The following is a 21,340-nucleotide window of genomic DNA, read 5'->3' on the forward strand; positions in this document are numbered from 1 at the left end:
GCCAGCGTTTTTAGAACCAATTTGAATACGGGAATTGGCTTCCTAAATCATAGTATTTAACGGCAGATCGGCCCCCATTTAGCCCCCATCTCTCCTGCTGTAAAGACTCAAACCTTTACCAGTCTCGTCTTGGATTCAGGAGGTACAGATGTTTAAATCCCACCTCTTCTGCTGGGAGGCTGCTCCATTTAACTACCACCCTCTTTATGAAAAAAAGAAAAAGCCTGAATATAAGACGACCCTATAGGAAAAAAGGTTTACCAGTAAATGTTAGTTCATGTAAACTATGTGAACAATTGTTTGTTAATAAAAGCTATGATTGAGAAAAATATTTTGTTTTTATTTCCTTTTTTTTTTTCAACCTACCCCCCCAGTTATGCACATCTGCCCCAGGCTTGCCACTCTGCCCCAGAAATGCCTTATACCCCTCTTATATGCCACTGTGCCCCATGATATGCCTTTTAACCCTCTATATGCCACTGTGCCCCATGGTATGCCTTTTGACCCCCTATGTGCCACTCTGTCTCCAGATTTGCCTTATACCCCTATATGCCACTCTGGCATTTAGGGAGTTAAAAGGCATATCATGGGGCAGAGTGGCATATAGGGAGGTATAAGGCATTTCAGGAGGCAGAGTGGCGTATAGAGGGTTAAAAAGGCATTTCTGGAGGCAGAGTGGCATTAAGGGGGTTAAAAGGCATTTCACAGAGCACTCTGCCTCCAGAAATGCCTTATGCCCCCCATTTAACACTCCCCCCTCCAAACTTGCCGGTGCGTAGTCCGGGCAGCGTGTAGAGCTCTACACACTGCCAGGACTAAGCACCGGGGACTCAGAAGCACCGGTAAGTTGGGGGGGGGGGGGGACAGGAGGATCCAGGTGCCCTGTATCGCTGCGGTCTGATTATAAGACTACCCCGATTACAAGAGGGGTATTTTTCAGAGCATTTGCTGGAAAAAAAACTGGTTTTATAATCGAGCAAATACGGTATGTTGCATGTTCCGGGGCAGGCGTGTACGGGAACTGGAACATGTATAGCATCTATGTTAATAAACCGTAAGATTTTAAACTCACTCCCAATCTGTATCGATTTGAGATTTACGGCTGGAGATGTTAATTTCGTGACGCCGTTCCTTTAAACGGAGTTACTTTGCTCAGAAACACCTCTGTTTGGAAGTAACGGGATTGGCCGGCCGCTTTAACCCTTATTTGATCGGGCCGGGAGTATGTCTAAGCACGCGGAATGTATGTAGCGTCTCCATGGTGACGGCGCTTTGTTCTGGTTTCTCTGTGATCTCCGCAGTTGGTGTTAACGGGGTACGGAGAGGAGGGCACAGCGGTCTCCGCTTTGGACCCGGCAGCCCTGGCCCTGCTGGGTTCGGGTTTTGGATGCACCGGAGGTGTATTCACCAACGTGGTGGTGGGGAAACGTATGGCCAGTCACAGAGAGATTCTCCTGCAGGGAGGGCTGGGCCGGCCCTGTATTATGTATAGTCAATATGAGGAGATTTGAGTAATCTCACTGTTTGAACTATACATAATACAGGGCCGGCTCAGCCCTTCCCGCAGAGGAGGTGACCCACGCTTTAGCGATTATGTCTCCGGGACACGAATCGGTCAATAAGAGCCGCAAAAGAATCCGGAATCGGGTAAAGCGAAGACGATGCGAGTGTAAATCTCTACGCCAGGCTCGTGTATAACCGGCATGAAATGACTTCTCTCTGAACGGCTGCAAGATGCGCCGATCCGCCTGTATCCTTCCTGTCAAGACAACGTGCACATATTTGACAGATTTCACTCTTTGGGTCTACTGCCTCCACTGGATCCCTAGTCCAGGTATCCACTACCAATCATGCAAAACGGCACATCCCGTGGCCAGGCGGAGCGAGAGCCCGCACAGCGACACCGCGAGACGACGCACAGACGCCGACAGTCCGTTCCTACCTGAGTTGTGCTTTGAGCTCCGTGAAGCGCGGCCTCCGGCTGGGGTCGTAGGCCCAGCACTTGGTCATAAGGCTATAGAGTGTGGGGGGGCAGTTGGGGGGCATAGGCAAGCGTTCGCCGTTCTCAATCCGGCCAATCACGTCATTGTTCTTCACACCTTGAAAAGGCTTCACTCCATACATTAAAATCTCCCACATGCACACACCTAGACGAGCCAAAAACAGACAAAAACGGTTAATTCACCAAAAAACAGGGAAAAGCAGAAAAAAACGAGGATAAACCAGTTACAAAAGGGGTTTAAGGCGACCAAATAAAAATGAGAGAAATTATTTTTTGTATTTTTTGCCCAAATCAACAAAAACAAAAGTTTTCATCCCCAATTCAAGAAAGAAACGAGGAGGGGGAGAGGAGACCCCCAAGTGATACCCAAATCACTGCATCCCTGAGCAAAAAATATCTAATTGTTATTTATTTTCGTAATAAACATTCCGTTTTCCGATGAGCGGATCGCGGACAGCTTTACCAAACGGAATGTTTTGGATTCTGCGCATGTCTTAGACACACAAAGAAAGCATTGATGGCCCTACAGTGTACAAAAATACATAAAAATACATAAGATACATAAAATAAATAAAAATATAATACATTCTGCGAACATGAAGCCGCTTCCTGAACTCATTCACATTGACGACTCCTTCGTCAGCTCTGCGTATGCAGCAGCGATACGGAAAACATAAAACCTAAAGAAGCTAAAAGACTGAAAAATAAAATACATTTATACCACCGGCCAAAAGTTTGGGGTCACCGAGCTGCTTTCCTGGAAAACGAGGAAATTTCTGTCTGTAACCTAATTACAAAATGATTTCTAACCATCAATTATCGTTTTAAACATAAAACTTGGATCAGCGAACACAACGTGCCATTGGGACCCAGGTGACCCCAAACTTTTTAACAGCAGTATATATCCCATTGTACAGCGCTGCGGAATATGATGGTGCTATAGTTATCAATAAATAATATTTGGCAAAGTTCCTAGGACACTCTAGGAAATCCAGGAGGGGACGTGCAGGATAAGGGCACAGAGCTTTAGGGTTCCTTACCCACAGTTCCACGGGCTGCCTAATTTGCATATATTTGCTACTTTATGCATAACATTACGCACAGAAAGACCCAAAGTATCAAACACGGTAACAGGTTAGCGCTTTACACGCAAAAAACATTAAAATCCACCGTTATTGGTGCAATTGGGTAAAAGCAAACTGATACATTATAGCACCATAGAAACACAGAACCTGCCGGCAGATCGGCCCCATTCGGCCCCCGTTTCTCCCGCTGTAAAGACTCAAACCTTAATCAGTTGTTGGTCTCATCTTAGATTCAGGAGCCGTATGCCTACCCCATGCATGTTTAATCCCCTCACTGTATTGCCCTCTACCGCTTCTGCTGGGAGGCTGCTCCACTTATCTACTACCCACGCAGTATAGTAACGGTTAAGCCTCAAAATCAGTCAAGACGGAACTTAACAGCACCCTATACTCAATATGCATCAACACATCCCCTTTTATGTGAAAACAACCACTATCGATTAAAAGGCGCAACAAAAAGTTTCATTCATTTCCCGACGTATTCACAATCTGCACAGCTCTGCGTAACGGCTCAGGCTCTATTCATTCTTAACGGTAACACTCACCGAACATCCAGACGTCGCTGGCGGAGGTAAAGCGGCGGAAGTTAATGGATTCCGGAGCCATCCACTTAATGGGTAATTTCCCTTTGGAAGCTGCACACAAAGACCGAGCGTCAGAATATCCTGGATTTGTAATTCATTTAATCGATGCAATTCCCGCGGGTTACAAGAAAAGAGAAACCGCAAAGGCCACGTAGCCTGTAACCCTTAGACTGCCAGAAAGGGGCGTCAAAGTGATGGCCAACCCCAGGCGCTTTAAGGGTTCAAAAATCCTGCATCTCTTCAATAAAATACTGTGTGTGAACGTATATATATATATATCACAAACATACATTCTTATTCTTCTGTTCAGGGCGCCGGGGTTCCCTGCGTTATCACGAATGCTGAACCACGTGTAAGGGTTAGAAATGGCGGACTGTCTACTGTCCCGGATGTGTTTTGGGGTGGAATATGGCCGCTTACGTGGCTGAGTTTTAAGCAACGCTGACCCGTGGGACTCGGCTGGCGGTATCCCGAGGGTGGTCTCCTGTCCTACCTTTGTAGTAAGTACTGTCTTCCATATAGCGCGACAGCCCGAAGTCTCCTAATTTCACGCAGTCAGAGGAAGAAACCAAGACGTTTCTAGCAGCGATATCCCTGAGAAGAAAGGAGACGGCAGAGCGTTAATGGCGGCCGCGGGTGGGAAGCGCAATCTGATAACGCAATATGTTCTACAGCACACAGCATGTAAAGGGTTAAAAGAAGCGGCGTGTGAGACGCAACTGGAGAATCATGGGAGTTGTAGTTCAAGGCCAGCTGCCTAACCTTTCCACAAAACACAAAAAACTATTTCTACTACACGCAAAAACACCAGACTCCGCTGAAATGCAACACGACGGGAGGTCAAGCTGGGAGACTCCGTATTAAACAGAGCAAACGGATATATACGGGGCATTGTTTACATGCTGCAAAAAATCCCCCCCTTTGCTAAAAAATAAATGCTAACAAATTAGATACATTTTACGCTTAATACATATTTATATAAACGGATGCATAAAATTATAATTATATACATATATTTTATTCAAAACGTGTAATACACAAAATGTCCAGGAGGAGGCGACGTTGCGACATTTACAAGGAGGATATGTAGCTGTCAGGACTGTAACTCGGGAAGATGCCCCACGCTGCCCCGACTGTTACCCCCGACTGTTACAAACGCTGTCTAAAACAAGTAATACGGGGAATTCTTGTGCCAAAGTGGCAGCCCCGGCAAGGGTCAGATTCTCACACCTGCCACCTGTCCCCACTTGAGTGCTTCACACAACTGCCTTTCAGTAATCGCCTTTTGTAATTAAATCCTGGAACAGCCCTAATCATTAAAAAAAAAAAACAACCGAAATACAAAAGCAGCCTTTCTGAACAAGAATAAGAACCGAGTGTCCCTAATATGTCCAACGTAGACTGCTATGCTGGAGACACTGACTCCCATGATACCCAGGCAGCCAGAGTTTAATGCAGAATGGCTTTATTATAATCCCAGACCAGATTGGGATGGTTTACAAAGGGTTAAGGGAGGCACGTGCTGAAGCTCTTGTCGCATGATACTCGTCCACATATCACATGGGGCAAAAGCACAGAGCCCCCGAAGACCCCCCATATCCCGAATAAAGAGTCCACCGGCACCCGGGACGCACAGGAGGACAGAGGCGCTCGTACCTATGTACAAATCTTTTGCTCTCCAGGTAGGCGAGGGCCGTGCTGAGCTGGAACGCGTACAGGATGAGAGACGCCAGGTCCAAGCTGTATTTCCTCACTTGTAAGAACGATCGTAACTGTCGAGAGAAAAAAAAAACAGAGAAAAAGAAAAAAAAGTCTTAGTCTTAGAATTAAAAAGTAAAAACAAGCAGGACTTTATACTGAAGAAAGAAAAAAAAAAAAGACAGGTCACTGATAATTCCCAGAAGCTCAGGGCAGACGGGAGCTATGGCTTCTAACATTATATTGTCACGCAAGATTCACCCATTCAGGGCTTCTAAAAACAACATTTCTCCCAAAAAATCTTAAAATATATATCCAACCCTAGAGCAACTTTAAAAGAGCGCTCCAGCACTATTTTCATATTAAATGCATATTGGCCCCTTTCACCCGGGCTCCAGTACGTTCTCCCGTATTCCAATCGGACACTCTTAATTTATTGGAATTATATATAAAAATTAAAAATAATTTAAAAAACCCACACTTCTGTCTCTTAACTCCGCCCCCAGCTGCCTCCACTGAAAGAAGGAAGCATACATCAGTACACTTCCTGCACATGCTCAGTAGAGCTCCCATTCTGTGTAAGCGAGCTCTCATTTAATCCAATGGGATTAGCAGCCGCCGCCAATAACACGCATGATGCGTGAACATGCAATTATTTGGCTGCTGCAATAACTCCAAATGGGAAGCTACTGAGCATGCGCAGTAGAGAGTACGGACTGATTAAAAATAAATAAATAAATAAATATATATATATATATTATATAATTTGTATTATGGGGGGAAAAGCTTAATAAGCATAAAAAAGTTTAAAATAAATATATAAAAATACAATATTGGGGAATAGCTCTGTTTTATGGAACCACGCACGTTCTCTAAGTATAATGTTCGCCTCCGCTGGGAACGAAGCATTTAAAGTTCCAGACGGAGCTGGATTTCTTTTTGCGGAGCTGGATTTCTTTTTGCGGATGCGCCGCGCGCCGCACGCGATCTGTTCTCACCTCTCCCAGGGTGCAGAGCTCCATGATGATCCAGACGGGGTTCTCCGTGATAACGCCGATTAATTTCACAATGTGCGGATGGTCAAACTGGCGCATCGTTACTACAAAAAAATAAAATGACCAAAAACACTTTACGGGAGGAATTCCTGCCTGAGATTTATGTAAACGCCAACGTTCTACAATAAGAATTTTCTCGAGCTAGGTTAATACACAGAGATCGGTACTAAAGAACGCTGCCAGAGGTAGGACTCCCACACCCTTAACCCTCAGCCGGACAGCCCTGCTCGCCACCGATTTCATTCAGGCATTAATATTCCTGTGGATTCAATCCATTGTCTATCTGCGGGGGATCCGGCAGCGCAGTGCGCCCGTCATCTTATTTACCACCTGGAGAGGATCATTTTACCCCAAGGCCAATATCATCAAGTATCACCTGTTCCCAAACACGCCGCTCCGGAAAAACAATGACAGCTGTCCCTGTGCGGGGGGAACAGTCACGCTGCCCAACGACAGAAAAAAGAAATGAAAGATATCTGACCGGGAGGGCGATATTTCTGCTACCCAACAGGTGCTTGTAAATAACCCGAGGCCTGCGAGGGGCACGTCTGTTACAACCCAATACGCCTGCAAACAATCAATATTAAAACACAATCTCCCTGCAGATTGGCCCCATCCGGCCCCAGTCTAATCTGCCCATTTCTCCTGCTGTAAAGAGTCAAACCTTAATCAGCCGTTGGTCTCGTCTTAGATTCAAAAGCCGTATGTCTATCCCATGTGTGTTTAATACCCTCACTGTATTACCATTTCTGCGTGTAGGCTGCTCCACCTATCTACCACCTTCTCACTAAAGTAAAACTTCCTTTCAGTAGAACAGATCCCTAATTTCCTAGAAATGTCCTTGTTTTCCATGGAAACAGCTCAGTGGCCCCAAACGTTTGAAAGGTAGTATATATATACCGTATTTGCTCGATTATAAGACGACCCTGATTATAAGACGACCCCCCAAATCTTAATATTAATTTAGGAAAAAAAGAAAAAGCCTGAATATAAGACGACCCTATAGGAAAAAAGTTTTACCAGTAAATGTTAATTCATTTAAACACTTTTTTTAATAAAAGCTATGCTTGAGAAAAATATTTTGGTTTTATTTCCTTCTATTTTCCAACCTGCCCCCCAGTTATGCACATCTGCCCCAGAAGTGCCTTATACCCCCTATATGCCACTGTGCCCCATGATATGCCTTTTAACCCTCTAAATGCCACAGTGCCCCATAATATGCCTTTTAACCCTATATGCCACTGTGCCCCATGATATGCCTTTTAACCCTATATGCCACTCTGGCACTTAGAGGGTTAAAAGGCATATTATGGGGAAGAGTGGCATATAGGGAGGTTTAAGGCATTTCAGGAGGCAGAGTGGCATTAAAGGGGTTAAAAGGCATTTCACAGAGCACTCTGCCTCCAGAAATGCCTCAAACCCACATTTAACACTCCCCCTCCCTCCTCCAAACTTACCGGTGCTTCTGAGTTGGGGGGGGCGCATAACACAGGAGGGTCCAGGTCCCCTGCATCTGAGCCCCAGGTGCTTAGTCCGGGCAGCATGTAGAGCTCCACGCGAATCGCGTAGAGCTCTAAGCACCGGGGACTCAGAAGCACCGGTACGTTGGAGGGGGCATAACACAGGAGGATGCAGGTCCCCTGCATCCTCCTGTGTTATGCCCCCCCCCTCCAACTTACCGGTGCTTCTGAGTCCCCGGTGCTTAGTCCGGGCAGCGTTTAGAGCTCTACGCGATTGTATCGTGTAGAGCGTAGAGCTCTACACGCAGCCCGGACTAAGCACCGGGGACTCAGAAGCACCGGTAAATTGGGGGGGGGGGGATTAACACAGGAGGATCCAGGTCCTCTGCATCGCTGCGGGGGATCTGGATCTTAGTCTCATAATCAGACCTATTTGAGGTCTGATTATAAGACGACCCTGATTATAAGACGAGGGGTATTTTTCAGAGCATTTGCTCTGGAAAAAACCTCGTCTTATAATCGAGCAAATACGGTATATATATATATATATATATATATATATATATATATACACACACATATATCTATGTAGCTGTACCTATATACACTATAGTATCACACGCACGCCTCCAAGGTGAGAAATTTTAAAAAATCCTCTTAGAACCAATGAGACGCTCAACACTCCGAATAACAATTTAGAAATCCGAGCAGATGGTGCGGACCGGCGGCTGCACTTATGCAGAGAAACAAGTAGCCGGGAGGCACATGCCAGGTGACACTGCACTAATTGGCAATTAGCAAGTTCAATGTCACATCACGACGAGAAAGCTCAGCGTTAACGTCACAACCCTTGCCCCAAAAAAGGTACGAGGAGGAGAGGCGACTCCTGAGCGCTGCGGGGTTAATCGTGCACAGCGACAATCTGGAGAGCCCGACCGACGCTCGGCTGGGGTTTTTGGGGAGGAAGGCGCCTAGTGCCCCCCCCCCCGCTACGGGGTATCTGGGGCAGGAGACGACTTACAGGCCTCTTGCAGGAACTTCTCCCTCACGCTGTCGGATGTGCAGTTCTTACACGTTTTGATCGCGACGGCCATGGCTGGATTCTCCTGCAAGAAGGAAACATTTCAATCAGATTTTATCACCACGGGGGGAGACATCACGGCGCAAACGCCTTCCCGTCCTACAGAGGAAAGAAACGGTAAAGGAGCCCTTCAGAATTAGCGGGTTTTCTGCATTAATCATAAAACGCGAGCCGATCTACATCTAACACAACGCGCTTCAGCTAATAACACGCAGACACTGATGATCGCGCATGTCTGTATCGCACACATTAGACGGTCACGCTGCGGGTGGAGAAAGTAAGAGAACCCTTGGGTTTAATCACCGGTCGAACCTCCTTTGGCAGCAATAACCGCCAACGAGCGCTTCCGGTAGCTGCGGATCCGACCCGCACAGCGTTCAGGGAGGATTTCGGACCGTTCTTCCTTACAGATCTGCTTAAACTCGGCCATGTTCCTGGGACGACTGGTGGGAACGGCTCTCGAGGTCATTCCGTAGCGTCTCTAATGGGTTAAGGTCTGGGCTCTGTCCGGGTCGCCCCCAAAATGCAGATTTTCTTTTTTTAAGCCGTTCTGTAGTAGATTTACTTTGATCTTCTGGGTCGTTGTCCGGCTGCATCACCCAACTTCTACTGAGCTTCAGCTGCTGGACGATTATCCTGTAGGATTCGCTGATAAACTTCATAAAATTCATTGTCCCCTCGGTGATGGCGAGCTGTCCAGGCCCCGACGCAGCAGAGAAGCCCCGCATCATGAAGCTCCTTCACCGTGCTCCCCCGCTGGGATTCACGCGCGTGTACGGTGCCCTTTTTACACCATGCGTGGTGCTGCGTGTTCTTCCCCAAAAATTCCACCCTAGGTAACATCTGTCCAAAAAACATTCTCTCTGTAGCGTTGTGGAGCGACAAGGTGCTCTTCGGCAAACTTCAGGCGCATAGCGATGTTAAATTGTAGAGCAGCAGCAGCTCCCTCCGTGGCGTCCGACCGCGGACTCCACGGCTGTTCAGTGTTTAGCGTATGGTAGACTCAGACAATTCGTCTAACTGCAGACTGATGAATATGGAAATGCAGATGCTTCTTGAGAAAGTAGCTCTAAAATACACCTCCAAGCCCGTTTCATTGATTGGACTCCAGGTTTGATAACTCCTGACTCCAGTTAGCTTTTGTTGAAGTCATCAGCCTGGGGATTCACGTACTTTCTCCCATCCCTCGCTGTGAATGTTTGAATGATGTAATCAATAAGGACAAGAACCATACAATAATGTGTGTTATTAGTTAAAACAGACTGTGTTTTTCGTTATTGTAACAGATAAAGACTTATCTACAGCACCTATAGATTCTCATTAAATGGAAAGTCCCATGGGAAAAAAAAGTGTCATCGAGTATAACCCCCAGCACTGCATACAGTAATACCCCCCCCAGTATTCTCCTTCTTGCCCCCTTAACTATGATTCCTGTGCATGTTTGTAGAAGGGAAATGCAGAACTCCTACTGAGCAGCCAATGACTTGCTAAAGCACCGGGTGTTATATACAGAGGTGGTCCCTTGTATCAGTGTTGCCCCAGGGCCCCACCTGACCTTGATCCACCCCCAGCCTTTCCTGGCTCAAACACCACACCGAGCTGATGCTTTATGGCAATGATAATGAAGTCCATTACTCCGAAAGACTTTCAGTAGTCAGAGTGTCCTAAAGGTTGACTAAGACCAAGCCATTCTATATTTTAACAAAGGCAACGGGATAAGGAGTCAGGGTCCGTTTTAATGGCAGAATTGTATAGAGTGAATTATTTGACCCCCTATTCCTGAGTTTAACCCCCCTCTGCGTTAAATTGCAGACATGAATAATGTGGTTTAGCGAGCGCCATTAAGCGAGCGGGGAAATCCCCCCCACACACTGATTTAGTAAATGGAATGACTACGGCACAAATTAGCAGAATTGTTTGCCTGCGTAGTGCAGAGACGCTAACAGCAAGCCTTTGGTCCTACATCGCCATTTACGCATTAATCACCCGCGCCGCCTCCATGAATTAAATTAGGGGATTATTAATTGCCGGGCTGCGGTTAGGAGGGCAAATAAATGGCTAAAAGCTGCTGAAGGTTACTCACCGGACTCATGTAAACTCCTTGGTGCACATCTCCGAACTGCCCTTCACCGATACAGCGGCCCAACTCGATCCGGTCCCTCTGGATCTCGTAATCGCCGGCTGTAACACAGACATGTCCGCTTAACAGCTGCTAGAGACCACCAGACGGAGCAAACCCAACGCGCGGGGGGCACATGGACGACTGCGGCATATTTAATGCACTAATTCCTTGGATATTTGGCACCGGCGGGGATACGCTGACATGCCTATAGAATTAAAGAGTGGCAGGAGCTGTACGGGGGCCACACTCTGCTTCGCTTTCACAAGCTTTAAAGATGGCCGTGCCTGGGAGGACTTGGAGACATTTAAAGATTATATCCCAGGGGCGAGTAAGATACGACATACCAGCTCATGGACCTGTCTTTCCTCTCTGTATCAGCCTCTACCACCTATGCTGGGAGGCTGTTGCACTTATTTACCAAGTGAGGACACTCTAAAAACCAGAGATCCAAGCTCACAAGACTAACAAGAAACATATTGGAGAAAGTGGGGATTATGTGACGTGGAATTACATGTCATAGCAAGCGGATTATTAGGACGAGTGAAGTGCAGCCCTTTGTGGCGCGGCCTCTTTAAAGCTTTATGAAGCACAGAAGCCTCCGTCAAGAGTAAGAATACAGCACGTTGTATATAAATGACACACGTACATAACACGCACACACATATATATATCATGTAACACACAGAATCACGCAGACACAGAGCAGGCAGGGTAGGAAGGAGGGAGCGGGGTTCGGAAGAGACCTTTTACCTTCGTCTAATCCATAGCTCTCTGATCGGCATTTAAAAAGAAGAAAATAAGGTTGTTTACAGAATGTAAAGTCAGTGGATTTAGTCGCGCAAGACCTCGCGGGGGGAGAGAATATCACGAGACACGGCATGGAGGCAGTAAAGGCAGAAGTTCGGGAGAGAATCGGTTAAAAAACTTACCCTGGAATTACCCCGGAACTAGTATCGGCACATAACGCCCCCCCAACATCAGCCATTCTGACCCCGTAACACTGCAAGGAGAGCAGCAGAGGAACGACACGACTCCCATCACAACCCAAAGTGTGCGTCCTCGCTGGACTGGGACATTTATAAACGGATCTCTCCGCTCACACAAAGGACATTTTCCTCCAGCGATGTAATAGTTAATTGTGGTCGGGGGTTACTGGGATACATCCGGCTCCGTGCTGTATACTTACTGGAGGGCATCGTGTATGTATCTTCTTCATCTATAATCTCCGCGTAGTCGTCGGTTTCTGTAACACAAACATCGGTTACGGAATAGAGGCGAGCGAACAGTTAATGCAGGTAGAAATTTGCCAGAAAGGGGCATTTTTGGGATTCTGGCTGCTCTTTTCCTGCGTTCCCCGACGCAGCAGTATGAGGAGCTTACTCAGCTACGGGGCCGGAGGAATAAATGCTTAATTAATATAATAATAGTAAATAATGAAAAATACTGAAAACTCAAAAAAATCATTCAATATTTATATCTTAATAGTTAAGATAATACGTTTATTGGCTACCTGATTTGCACTAGATTGCAAGCTTGACGGTCTTCTTGAAAGCTTGCAACCTAACGCAACTCAGTTTACCAGATTTGCTCTTTTTCTTCCCAAAATAAGACGCCTGTACTGTGGGCAGGGACGTCACATTCCTTGCGGCCGGGCAGCGATGGTTACGGCTATGAACAGCTCGTCGGCATTAAAATAGACAAACGCAGGAGGATTTAACCCTCTGTGTGCCAGCTGGACCAGGGCCGGTTAGAAGCGCCCGCTGGCACTCAGACGGGAAGCTTTTTGTTAGATTCACTTAATAATAACAAAGAACACGGTTAGTGTAAAAAAAAACCAAAAACATTTTGAGAATAATAATGAGAGCTGGAGTATTACCGTCCTCACTAAACTCCTCTGCAGGATCCGGGGTGCATGCAAGGAGAAAGCAGAGAACAGAGTGAGGCATGGCAGGTAAAGCAGGCGGCAGGCAGAACGCAGGCACTCGGCCCATAGGCGACGTTCGTCCCGGATCACATTCTGCGGCATGCGCTGCAGGCATCGGTGCGCGTTATTACAGCCCGGCCAATGCAAGGGGATGATAACAAGCGATAAAATACATCCGCGGCTATGGAATCTTTGCCGGGAACGCTTTATTATCATGTGACACGCAAGCAAGCAGCGAGAGAGCGTGTTTTGCCCTGGAGAGCTCAACGTGCTCCTGGAAGAATTTGTTTTGCTGAATGAATGAAACAAAAGAATGAAACAATTAAACACACAGAGTAAAGGTTCACGCGTAACGTAGCGGTGCGATTAACGCTTGGTCTAAGTGGAACCGCACCTTGAAGAGCTTCTACCCGGCTCACCCAACCCTCAAACAATCAGAACGGGTGAGAAAATCTAATCATAAAATATATAATTATTGGCTAAATTACATTTTTTTTTATCATAGCGCTCATTACATTTATGGTCGGTGGTCTCAGAGTTATATATACATTTATGGTCTCATTCCCCATACACCGGGGGTCCCTGGGTACGCGGGGGGGGGGCATTACGAATATGTTAAGAAGCAGCAGAGGAAAGATGGACGGCTTTAGATCCAGTTAGTACGTGAAAGCAGCCCGCCGACAGCAAAGGCGCAGGACGGGGGGCGCGATTAAACCCGGAACGCTGTAATCTGCGCTAATTCCTGTTTAACAAATTGCCGGTAATTCATAAAAAAAATGAAACACAATGAACGCCCCGAACTGAGTCCGCGGAAGCGATCAGACGCTTTTGTTTGGGGATAAAGCCGCGGCCGTGTAATCGCGTGCGATGAATGGTGCCGCGGCCGCCGTATCAAAGCTGAATTTGGCGAGCAGGAGATAAGACGGCGCTACGAGGGTCCTCTCTCTCGTGTGCGGATCGCTAGATGAACGCGTTTATTCCGCGGGCGACGTTACCGGCCGGCGGCCGTTTCTCACATACAGATCTAACACACGGAGTATTTACAGCATTAGAGGCAAACAGACCGGGTGGCTTCCACGAGGCTCCTAAAAGCCACAATAATGAGTATAACAGCAGAAAATAATAAATAAAAATGATCACTTTTTTACCAGTCCTCCGAGAGCCACATAAAGGGCCACAATCCATCAACACCTCTAACCGCACCAACGGAACACATTAAACCCTCTTTGGACATTTAAAGTCTCGGGATATAAGCCGATGCCACTGAATAAACCACGGCAGCCATAAGGGAGAAGTGATTTTATATACATCCTGAGAACCGCAATATCCTTATCCTCTGAATCATTATATACTATACATAGCAGCTAGAGGGGAGGGGAAGGGTTAAGGTGTTCTAATGGCCCTTTATCACTCCCATCACTCCTGTGTTCCAATGGCCCTTTATTACTCCCATCACTCCTGTGTTCCAATGGCCCTTTATCACTCCCATCGCTCCTGTGTTCCAATGGCCCTTTATCACTCCCATCGCTCCTGTGTTCCAATGGCCCTTTATCACTCCCATCACTCCTGTGTTCCAAAGGCCCTTTATCACTCCCATCACTCCTGTGTTCCAATGGCCCTTTATCACTCCCATCACTCCTGTGTTCCAACGGCCCTTTATCACTCCCATCACTCCTGTGTTCCAACGGCCCTTTATCACTCCCATCACTCCTGTGTTCCAACGGCCCTTTATCACTCCCATCACTCCTGTGTTCCAACGGCCGTTTATCACTCCCATCACTCCTGTGTTCCAATGGCCCTTTATCACTCCCATCACTCCTGTGTTCCAATGGCCCTTTATCACTCCCATCACACCTGTGTACCAATGGCCCTTTATCACTCCCATCACTCCTGTGTTCCAATGGCACGTTGTGTTCGCTGATCCAAGTTTAAGTTTAAAAGGATAATTGATCCTCGTTTTCCCATGAACACAGCTCAGTGACCCCAAACCTTTGAGCAGTAGCGTATATCTATCACATACACACACATATTGATTAAAACCAAGAGATTGTGTTTTAGTAACCCCTAAAGGGCCGATCACCGAGAAAGCACAGCATGGCAGCTAATAAAGGTGTTAAATGTAAGCTGGCGCTCCGGCTCATCCCGATATGTGGGTCTCACAAAACCGTGGGACCCCAATATTCTCCAGCACCTAGAAAACCAGAAGGCATGCACAGCACATCCGGCACTCAAGGGGTTAAAACAGAAGTCTGGGATAAAATCCCGCTTTTCGCACAGGGCAGGGACAACCTTTTTCCCGTAAACACGAACCGAGAGAAATGGAACAAGCGGCTCATTGAGACGCCGAGACAGACGGAGCTCAAGAGCGCAGGAGACAGTGAGAGGTCTGTGCGGCCTCTAATCACAAACGGGGGAGAGGAGCGCTCGGTGATTCTACGGCGAGACCTCGCGTTATCGTCCCCACAGGAAAAATATTACTTATATATTATAATAAATAATAAAAAAGGGACAAACACACCCAAGAGCGCCTAAAAATGGGAAATAGACTCGAAACACACAGTTTTTGACCTGCAACCGCGTTAATAAATGTAGAATAACAACACGCGGAGTCTCGCTGTGTCCAGGAGAATGTCGGGGGGTCTCCTTTACACGCGGGGGCTTCGTGTCTGTGAGCCGTCGGCGGGGTAGACTTTGCCCGTCAGGCTGGCGGCACAGAGGGGGCCGAGATGCTAAATAAAGCCGCGGCGCGTTGGTGGCAGAAACCCCGACGCTGGAGGGTAAATAGAGAAATAAAAAGGACTTTGGAACCGGCTGAGAATCCGTGCCGGGGAGACAAGCGAGAAGATGAAGGAAGTTCTTGTTTTCTTCTTCCTGAACGTGACTTCCAGCACCTCCGGCTTCAGAGGGGGAGAGACGCCATCCATCCACCAAAGTCTGGAGGTCTAATGCCTCGCCCGCCGCATACAAACGGCTCCCAGTGCACCCGCTGCTGCAGGGTAGGGGCCAGCAGTACCGTTTTAGAAGCCCTGACAATGGACTTGGCCAGAAGGGTCTCGTCGTAGATTCAGGAGCCGTATGTCTATCTCATGTATGTTTAATACCCTCACGGTATTACCCTCTACCACCTCTGCTGGGAGGCTGTTCCACCTATCCACCACCCCCTCAGCAAACGAAAACATACTTCCCCAAACAGATTTATGCGTTTTCGCGGGTCAGGGTTTCTTACCGGACACGGAGACGGTGTGCGCCCGGACGCCATGCTTCTCGTTGTTGGCCAGCCTGTAAGACAGAGCGTTGAATCTGTGAATGGAGCGCATTCCACAAACTGAAAGAGCCTGTGTGTTCCTTCTAACCGGTACCTCCTGTAATTAGCAGGGCCAGTCCATCTGACACATGTGCCGGGGGGTGGAGAGTCCCACAGCAAAGTGGAAGATACCACGAAGCTTCCTCACCCCCCAAGCATCAGCGATTTAAATCCCCCCCCCCGCAAACGGCGCGGACCGTGGAAAAAGTCATCGCACTGTTTGCTGCCACCATGAATCGGGGCTTGTGCCTGAAACTGCAAGGAAATGTCTATATTGGCCCAAAAAGCTTATTTATGATGTGGTTGGGGTTAAGTTTAAACATTATACATCATTTTACAATATACTACTTATATACTACATATATACACAGACAGTATATATATTAAGATGCTGCATCAGCTGTTAGTCAGGATAGGATCTCTGAGCAGAGATCACTGTATTACCATCTACCACCTCTGCTGGGACACTGCTCCATTTATCTGCCACCCTCTTAATAAGGTGGAAAATGTTTGGAGCGAGACTCAATGTTTAAGTTCAATGTACTATTGTATCAGAGACCGATGTACATAAAGACCAACGGCTGATCCTAACACTTATTTCGGAGGACCCGCTAATTAAAACTTCCCCGCCCCCCCCCTAAAAAAAAAAAAAGCAAAAAGCAGGCGGGTTCTGCCAAATGTCGTGTAAAATAATTAAGTTCTGCACGTGTCGGGGTAGAGTTTCCAACGTAAAGTTTTTGTTACCCTGCCGATCCACTTAAAGCAGTAACATGATCCGGGGACAGATGTCGTCCAGCGACCCCATCCCTTCTGACACTCAATATAAAATTACCCCCCAGGGTACACCAACAGGGGCACACACCCAGGGAAAACATAACCCTGAACCTATTATATCGAGACACCCCCCCCCATCAAAAGACACACATTTATCACCATTCTCTGCCTTCGCCATCGTAATAACGTTACCGGTCAGTCGCTAGCATTTAACACACATGTGATTGGCTGCCACTACACCCGTTGATTACAATGGAAGACGAGCCCCCATCGAATAGAATGGGAGCGTTACTGAGCATGTGCAGTAAGTGTACGGCAGTATGCTCCCTGCTTTCACCGGGGCAGCTGGGGGCGGGGCTACAAGACAAAACGACAATTTTCTAACGCCAATAACTAAAGAACGGCCGCATAGATTCACGTGCAGTAAATTCAACTAAATTCTTTAAAAAATGAAAATTAAAATAGGGCTTTACCTAGTGTCAAAGCTAAATAATAGCCTGTGATATACAAAAAAAACCCCTAAAACTGCATAAATAAAGCAGAATATTATAACAAGGAACGAAAACTTACTTTGGAATAGACGGTAAAGCTCGCTCTCCTTCTGCAAGAAAAGAAAACGTAAACATAATTACCAATATGATCCCCCAAACACAACGCGCACAATCACAACATTGTAAAGAAACACAACATGCGCGCTCTCAATTATTAATGTATCCGCAAAGCGTTAAAAGAGCTCAGGGGAAAACGAGCGAATCCAGCGGCATACGAGAGACGTTTATCTACACGGATACAGAGCGGCGTTTAGAGACCCGCGGCAGATGTCTCATCCTACCATTATTATCTCACACTGTTTGCGGAGCCGATACAATGGGGGGGCTACAAAGTTAGAAATAACATTTCTTTTTTAATGTTAATTTTGAACGGGAACACACATTAGCTTACAATTTATAAGGGGACAGGGGGACGGGAGCAATGGGACAGAAGGAGAGGGGCTGCTTGGATGAGGGTGAGGATTCCTCCAGAATGCAGGTGGTGGGTAGATTGTAAGCTTCTATGAACCGGTGGGGTTTTTTTGAGTGGGGTCCAAAAACTTGGCTCCTTCAAAGGACGGAAATGGTATTTTTAACCCATTTGTGACCAATGACTTTCCGGGTACGTCCTAAAAAGATATCCGTAGAGGACCAATGATGTACCTGGCAAGTCATCGGTCCCCATGTCGCAGTACTGCAGCCAGTGGTCAGCCTACTACAGCCAATCACATGCATGGATACCGGTTACACTAAATATCTTTTTTAAATCACGTTTTCTGAATTATTTATCGTCCCCCCCCCCCCCAAAAAAAGTCTCACATGAATATATATATATTTTTTAAAAGCTCTACTTTGAGAAAAAAAATACTATGCGATGTGATTCCTGCAGGTTACGTGTTACGCCATCAGATCCCACGAGATGGGGAGGTGTGCGGTCAGACAGGGGACACGCGTCGTACACGCACATCAGCGTCACGCGACACACGCCGGGAAACCGCTACAAACGAGGAAACACACAGAGAACACCCGGGGGCCAAAAAACATTCCTAATAGAACCAAGGGGCCGGGCTGCCACTTCACAGATCTGGTCAGACCTCACTTTAGAGTAGTGGGTGCAGTGCTGGAGATCCCATCTGCAGAAGCATATTGATATTCTGGAGGCAGTCCAGAGGAGGCAAGAAAAATGGGGAACGGTTTGCAGGATAAAAATTAATCAGGAAAGACAGAGGGAGCGCAATGTCTGGCATGGGGGAGAGAAGAAGCGGGGGGAGACATTTAAATACATAAAGCGGTTTTAACAACAAAAAAAAAAAATGTAGGAGAGGACTTTTTTCAAAAGAGGAGAAATGTTTGAACAAGAGATCACCATCTTTACTGAGAGGGTGCTGAATAAGTGGAACAGCCTCCCAGCAGAGGTGGTAGAGGGTAATACAGTGAGGATATTAAACATGCATGGGATAGACATACGGCTCCTGAATCTAAAACGAGACCAACGACTGATTAAGGTTTGAGTCTTTACAGTGGGAGAAACGGGCGACTAGACGGGGGCCGAATGGGGCCGATCTGCCGGATGGTTCTAGGTTTCTATACAGTGCGAGGTGGGAATTTAAACGGAAAAAATGCAGTTCTTTAATCGCTCATCCAATCCGAATAAACATTCTATATAAATCTATACATCTATATATATATATAGAGAGAGATAAGTACAGATACATATAAGCGCTTCTGCAGTGAGCCTAAACCCGCCCCCGTCTATCACTCTGGCATTCGCTGGAAGGGTTTTCGGTGCCAGGAGCCAAAACGGCCCGAAGGAGGTAAATGTTTACGAGACGCGCCCGGCGCCCCCTGCCAGCATCCGCCATCTGACGGGGAACCGCGGCCCGCGACTTCACACAACCCATTCACACTTTAATTTCTTTCCGACGATCAGACGGCGGGATCCGGCGTGAAAAAACCTGGAACGATGTCTGAGCAGAGAGCCTCCCGGCGAAAGGAGGGGAGGAAAAAAACCAGAGGAGGAAGGATTATCCGGCGCGTCCTCCCCTCACATCTCTATCCGAAGACAAAAACCACGAAGAGCAATTACAGAAACGCTTCCCGGCAGATCAGCCCCGTCTCGTCTCCCCGCTGTAACGACTCAAACCTTAATCAGTCGTCGGTCTCGTCTTAGATTCAGGAGCCGTATGTCTGTCCCATGCATGTTTAATACCCTCACTGTATTACCCTCTACCACTTCTGCTGGGTGGCTGTTCCATGTATCCACCAGCCTCTTTCTTCCATTCTTTGTTAGAAAAATGTAAATACATGAAAGTGATTTATTTCCTCCAAGTCAGACATTGAGATTTAGTTATTTATTGTAGTTTTTGCAGTAATTTAATAGCCCTTCTCTGAACTGCCTCTAGAACGACTATGGAGAGCTGGAGATGGGGGTCTTCAGTACTAAAATATAATAAAATATACATTACAATCCAAAGGTTTGGGGTCACTTGGCTGCTTTCATGGAAAACAAGGACATTTCTGGCTGTACCATAATTGCAAAAGGGGTTTTCTAACCATCAATTGATAAAGGGCCATTGGAATATAGGAGTGATGGGAGTGATAAAGGGCCATTGGAACACAGGAGTGATGGGAGTGATAAAGGGCCTCTGTACGCCTATGAAGAGATTCCATAAAAAATCAGTCATTTCCAGCTACAATAGTCATTTACAGCATTAACCCCGTCTGCGCTGGATTTCTCGTTCATTTTACGTTATTTTAATGGACAAAAAAAAGAACGTTTCTGGGTGACCCCAAACCTTTGAATGTGGTGTGCGTTACCGAGTGAGATGATGTGTGAAGCCGTCCAGCCGGGGCCGTGGTTCTCTGAAGGCTTATAATATAAAGATTACGGAGGATTTGACGTTCTTTGGATAACGGTTCAGATAAAATGCAGCTACTTGAAGGTCATGGCGTGAAGAAAACACATTCAAGGACAGAGCGAGCGCTTTGATTTGGAGACGGATCCCGGGGGCTCCTCCGCACACAGAAGAGCTCCTTGTTCTGCGGGGGCTGGGAGGCACGGCGGCCATTACTCGGTTCTTAGAAACCAGCAGAAAATGAATTTACCTTTTTGGGGTCGGATGATAAAAGATTCGGAGGCTCCGCTGACGAGCCGACAGTACCCATCGATCAGGTCTGCCATATTCTCCACGATGGTGAAGGAAGAGGCTGTCACAGTCAGCGGCTGAGAGACGAGACAAAAGGGGCATTATTCCTCCTCAACAGCTGCATCTGACATCACGAGCGTGATCACATATCAACAGGACACGGGAGCTGTAACACGTACACGCCAAGCATTTCCAACATATCATTAAAGGGGGGCACCATGGAGAACATTGCCTTTCTCGTGCAAAAGCCCCAGCGCTGTATACAGTAATATAACCCCCCAGCACTCTGTACAGTGATATAACAACCCTCCAGTGCTGTATACAGTAATATAACCCCCCAGCGCTGTATACAGTAATATAAAACCCCAGCGCTGTATACAGTAATATAACCCCCAGCGCTGTATACAGTAATATAATCCCCCAGCGCTGTATACAGTAATATAACCCCCCAGCGCTGTATACAGTAATAACCCCCAGCACTGTATACAGTAATATAACCCCTCCAGCGCTGCATACAATAATATAGCCCCCTCCAGCGCTGCACACAATAATATAGCCCCCTCCAGCGCTGCATA

General features: G+C 46.9%; 1 protein-coding gene across 9 annotated transcripts in view; it reads right to left on the reverse strand.

The window, feature by feature from the left end:
* The window catches only part of LOC149305710 (focal adhesion kinase 1), a 61,115-nt gene that overhangs the window by 13,924 nt on the left and 25,851 nt on the right, over positions 1-21,340 (reverse strand). For 3 of the 9 annotated variants that reach the window (XM_089477224.1, XM_089477231.1, XM_089477229.1), the window contains 13 exons: positions 20,725-20,842; positions 17,660-17,690; positions 16,238-16,290; positions 12,964-12,981; positions 12,274-12,330; positions 11,838-11,858; positions 11,049-11,146; positions 8,906-8,990; positions 6,368-6,468; positions 5,328-5,443; positions 4,165-4,265; positions 3,633-3,722; positions 1,943-2,147 (listed from right to left, as the gene is read on the reverse strand). In XM_089477224.1, the coding sequence (XP_089333350.1) occupies positions 1,943-2,147; positions 3,633-3,722; positions 4,165-4,265; positions 5,328-5,443; positions 6,368-6,468; positions 8,906-8,990; positions 11,049-11,146; positions 11,838-11,858; positions 12,274-12,330; positions 12,964-12,981; positions 16,238-16,290; positions 17,660-17,690; positions 20,725-20,842 (1,094 nt within the window). Of the gene's footprint in view, positions 1-1,942; positions 2,148-3,632; positions 3,723-4,164; positions 4,266-5,327; positions 5,444-6,367; positions 6,469-8,905; positions 8,991-11,048; positions 11,147-11,837; positions 11,859-12,273; positions 12,331-12,963; positions 13,011-13,360; positions 13,384-14,122; positions 14,151-15,262; positions 15,277-16,202; positions 16,291-17,659; positions 17,691-20,724; positions 20,843-21,340 lie in introns of all 9 variants that reach the window. The other 6 variants (XM_089477226.1, XM_089477225.1, XM_089477230.1 and 3 more) reach the window with 4 other exon arrangements.

This window comes from Sceloporus occidentalis, unplaced genomic scaffold (genome assembly GCF_023333645.1).
Source record: "Sceloporus occidentalis isolate IW3139 unplaced genomic scaffold, rSceOcc1.0.p SCAF_11, whole genome shotgun sequence".
Lineage (NCBI taxonomy): Eukaryota > Metazoa > Chordata > Lepidosauria > Squamata > Phrynosomatidae > Sceloporus > Sceloporus occidentalis.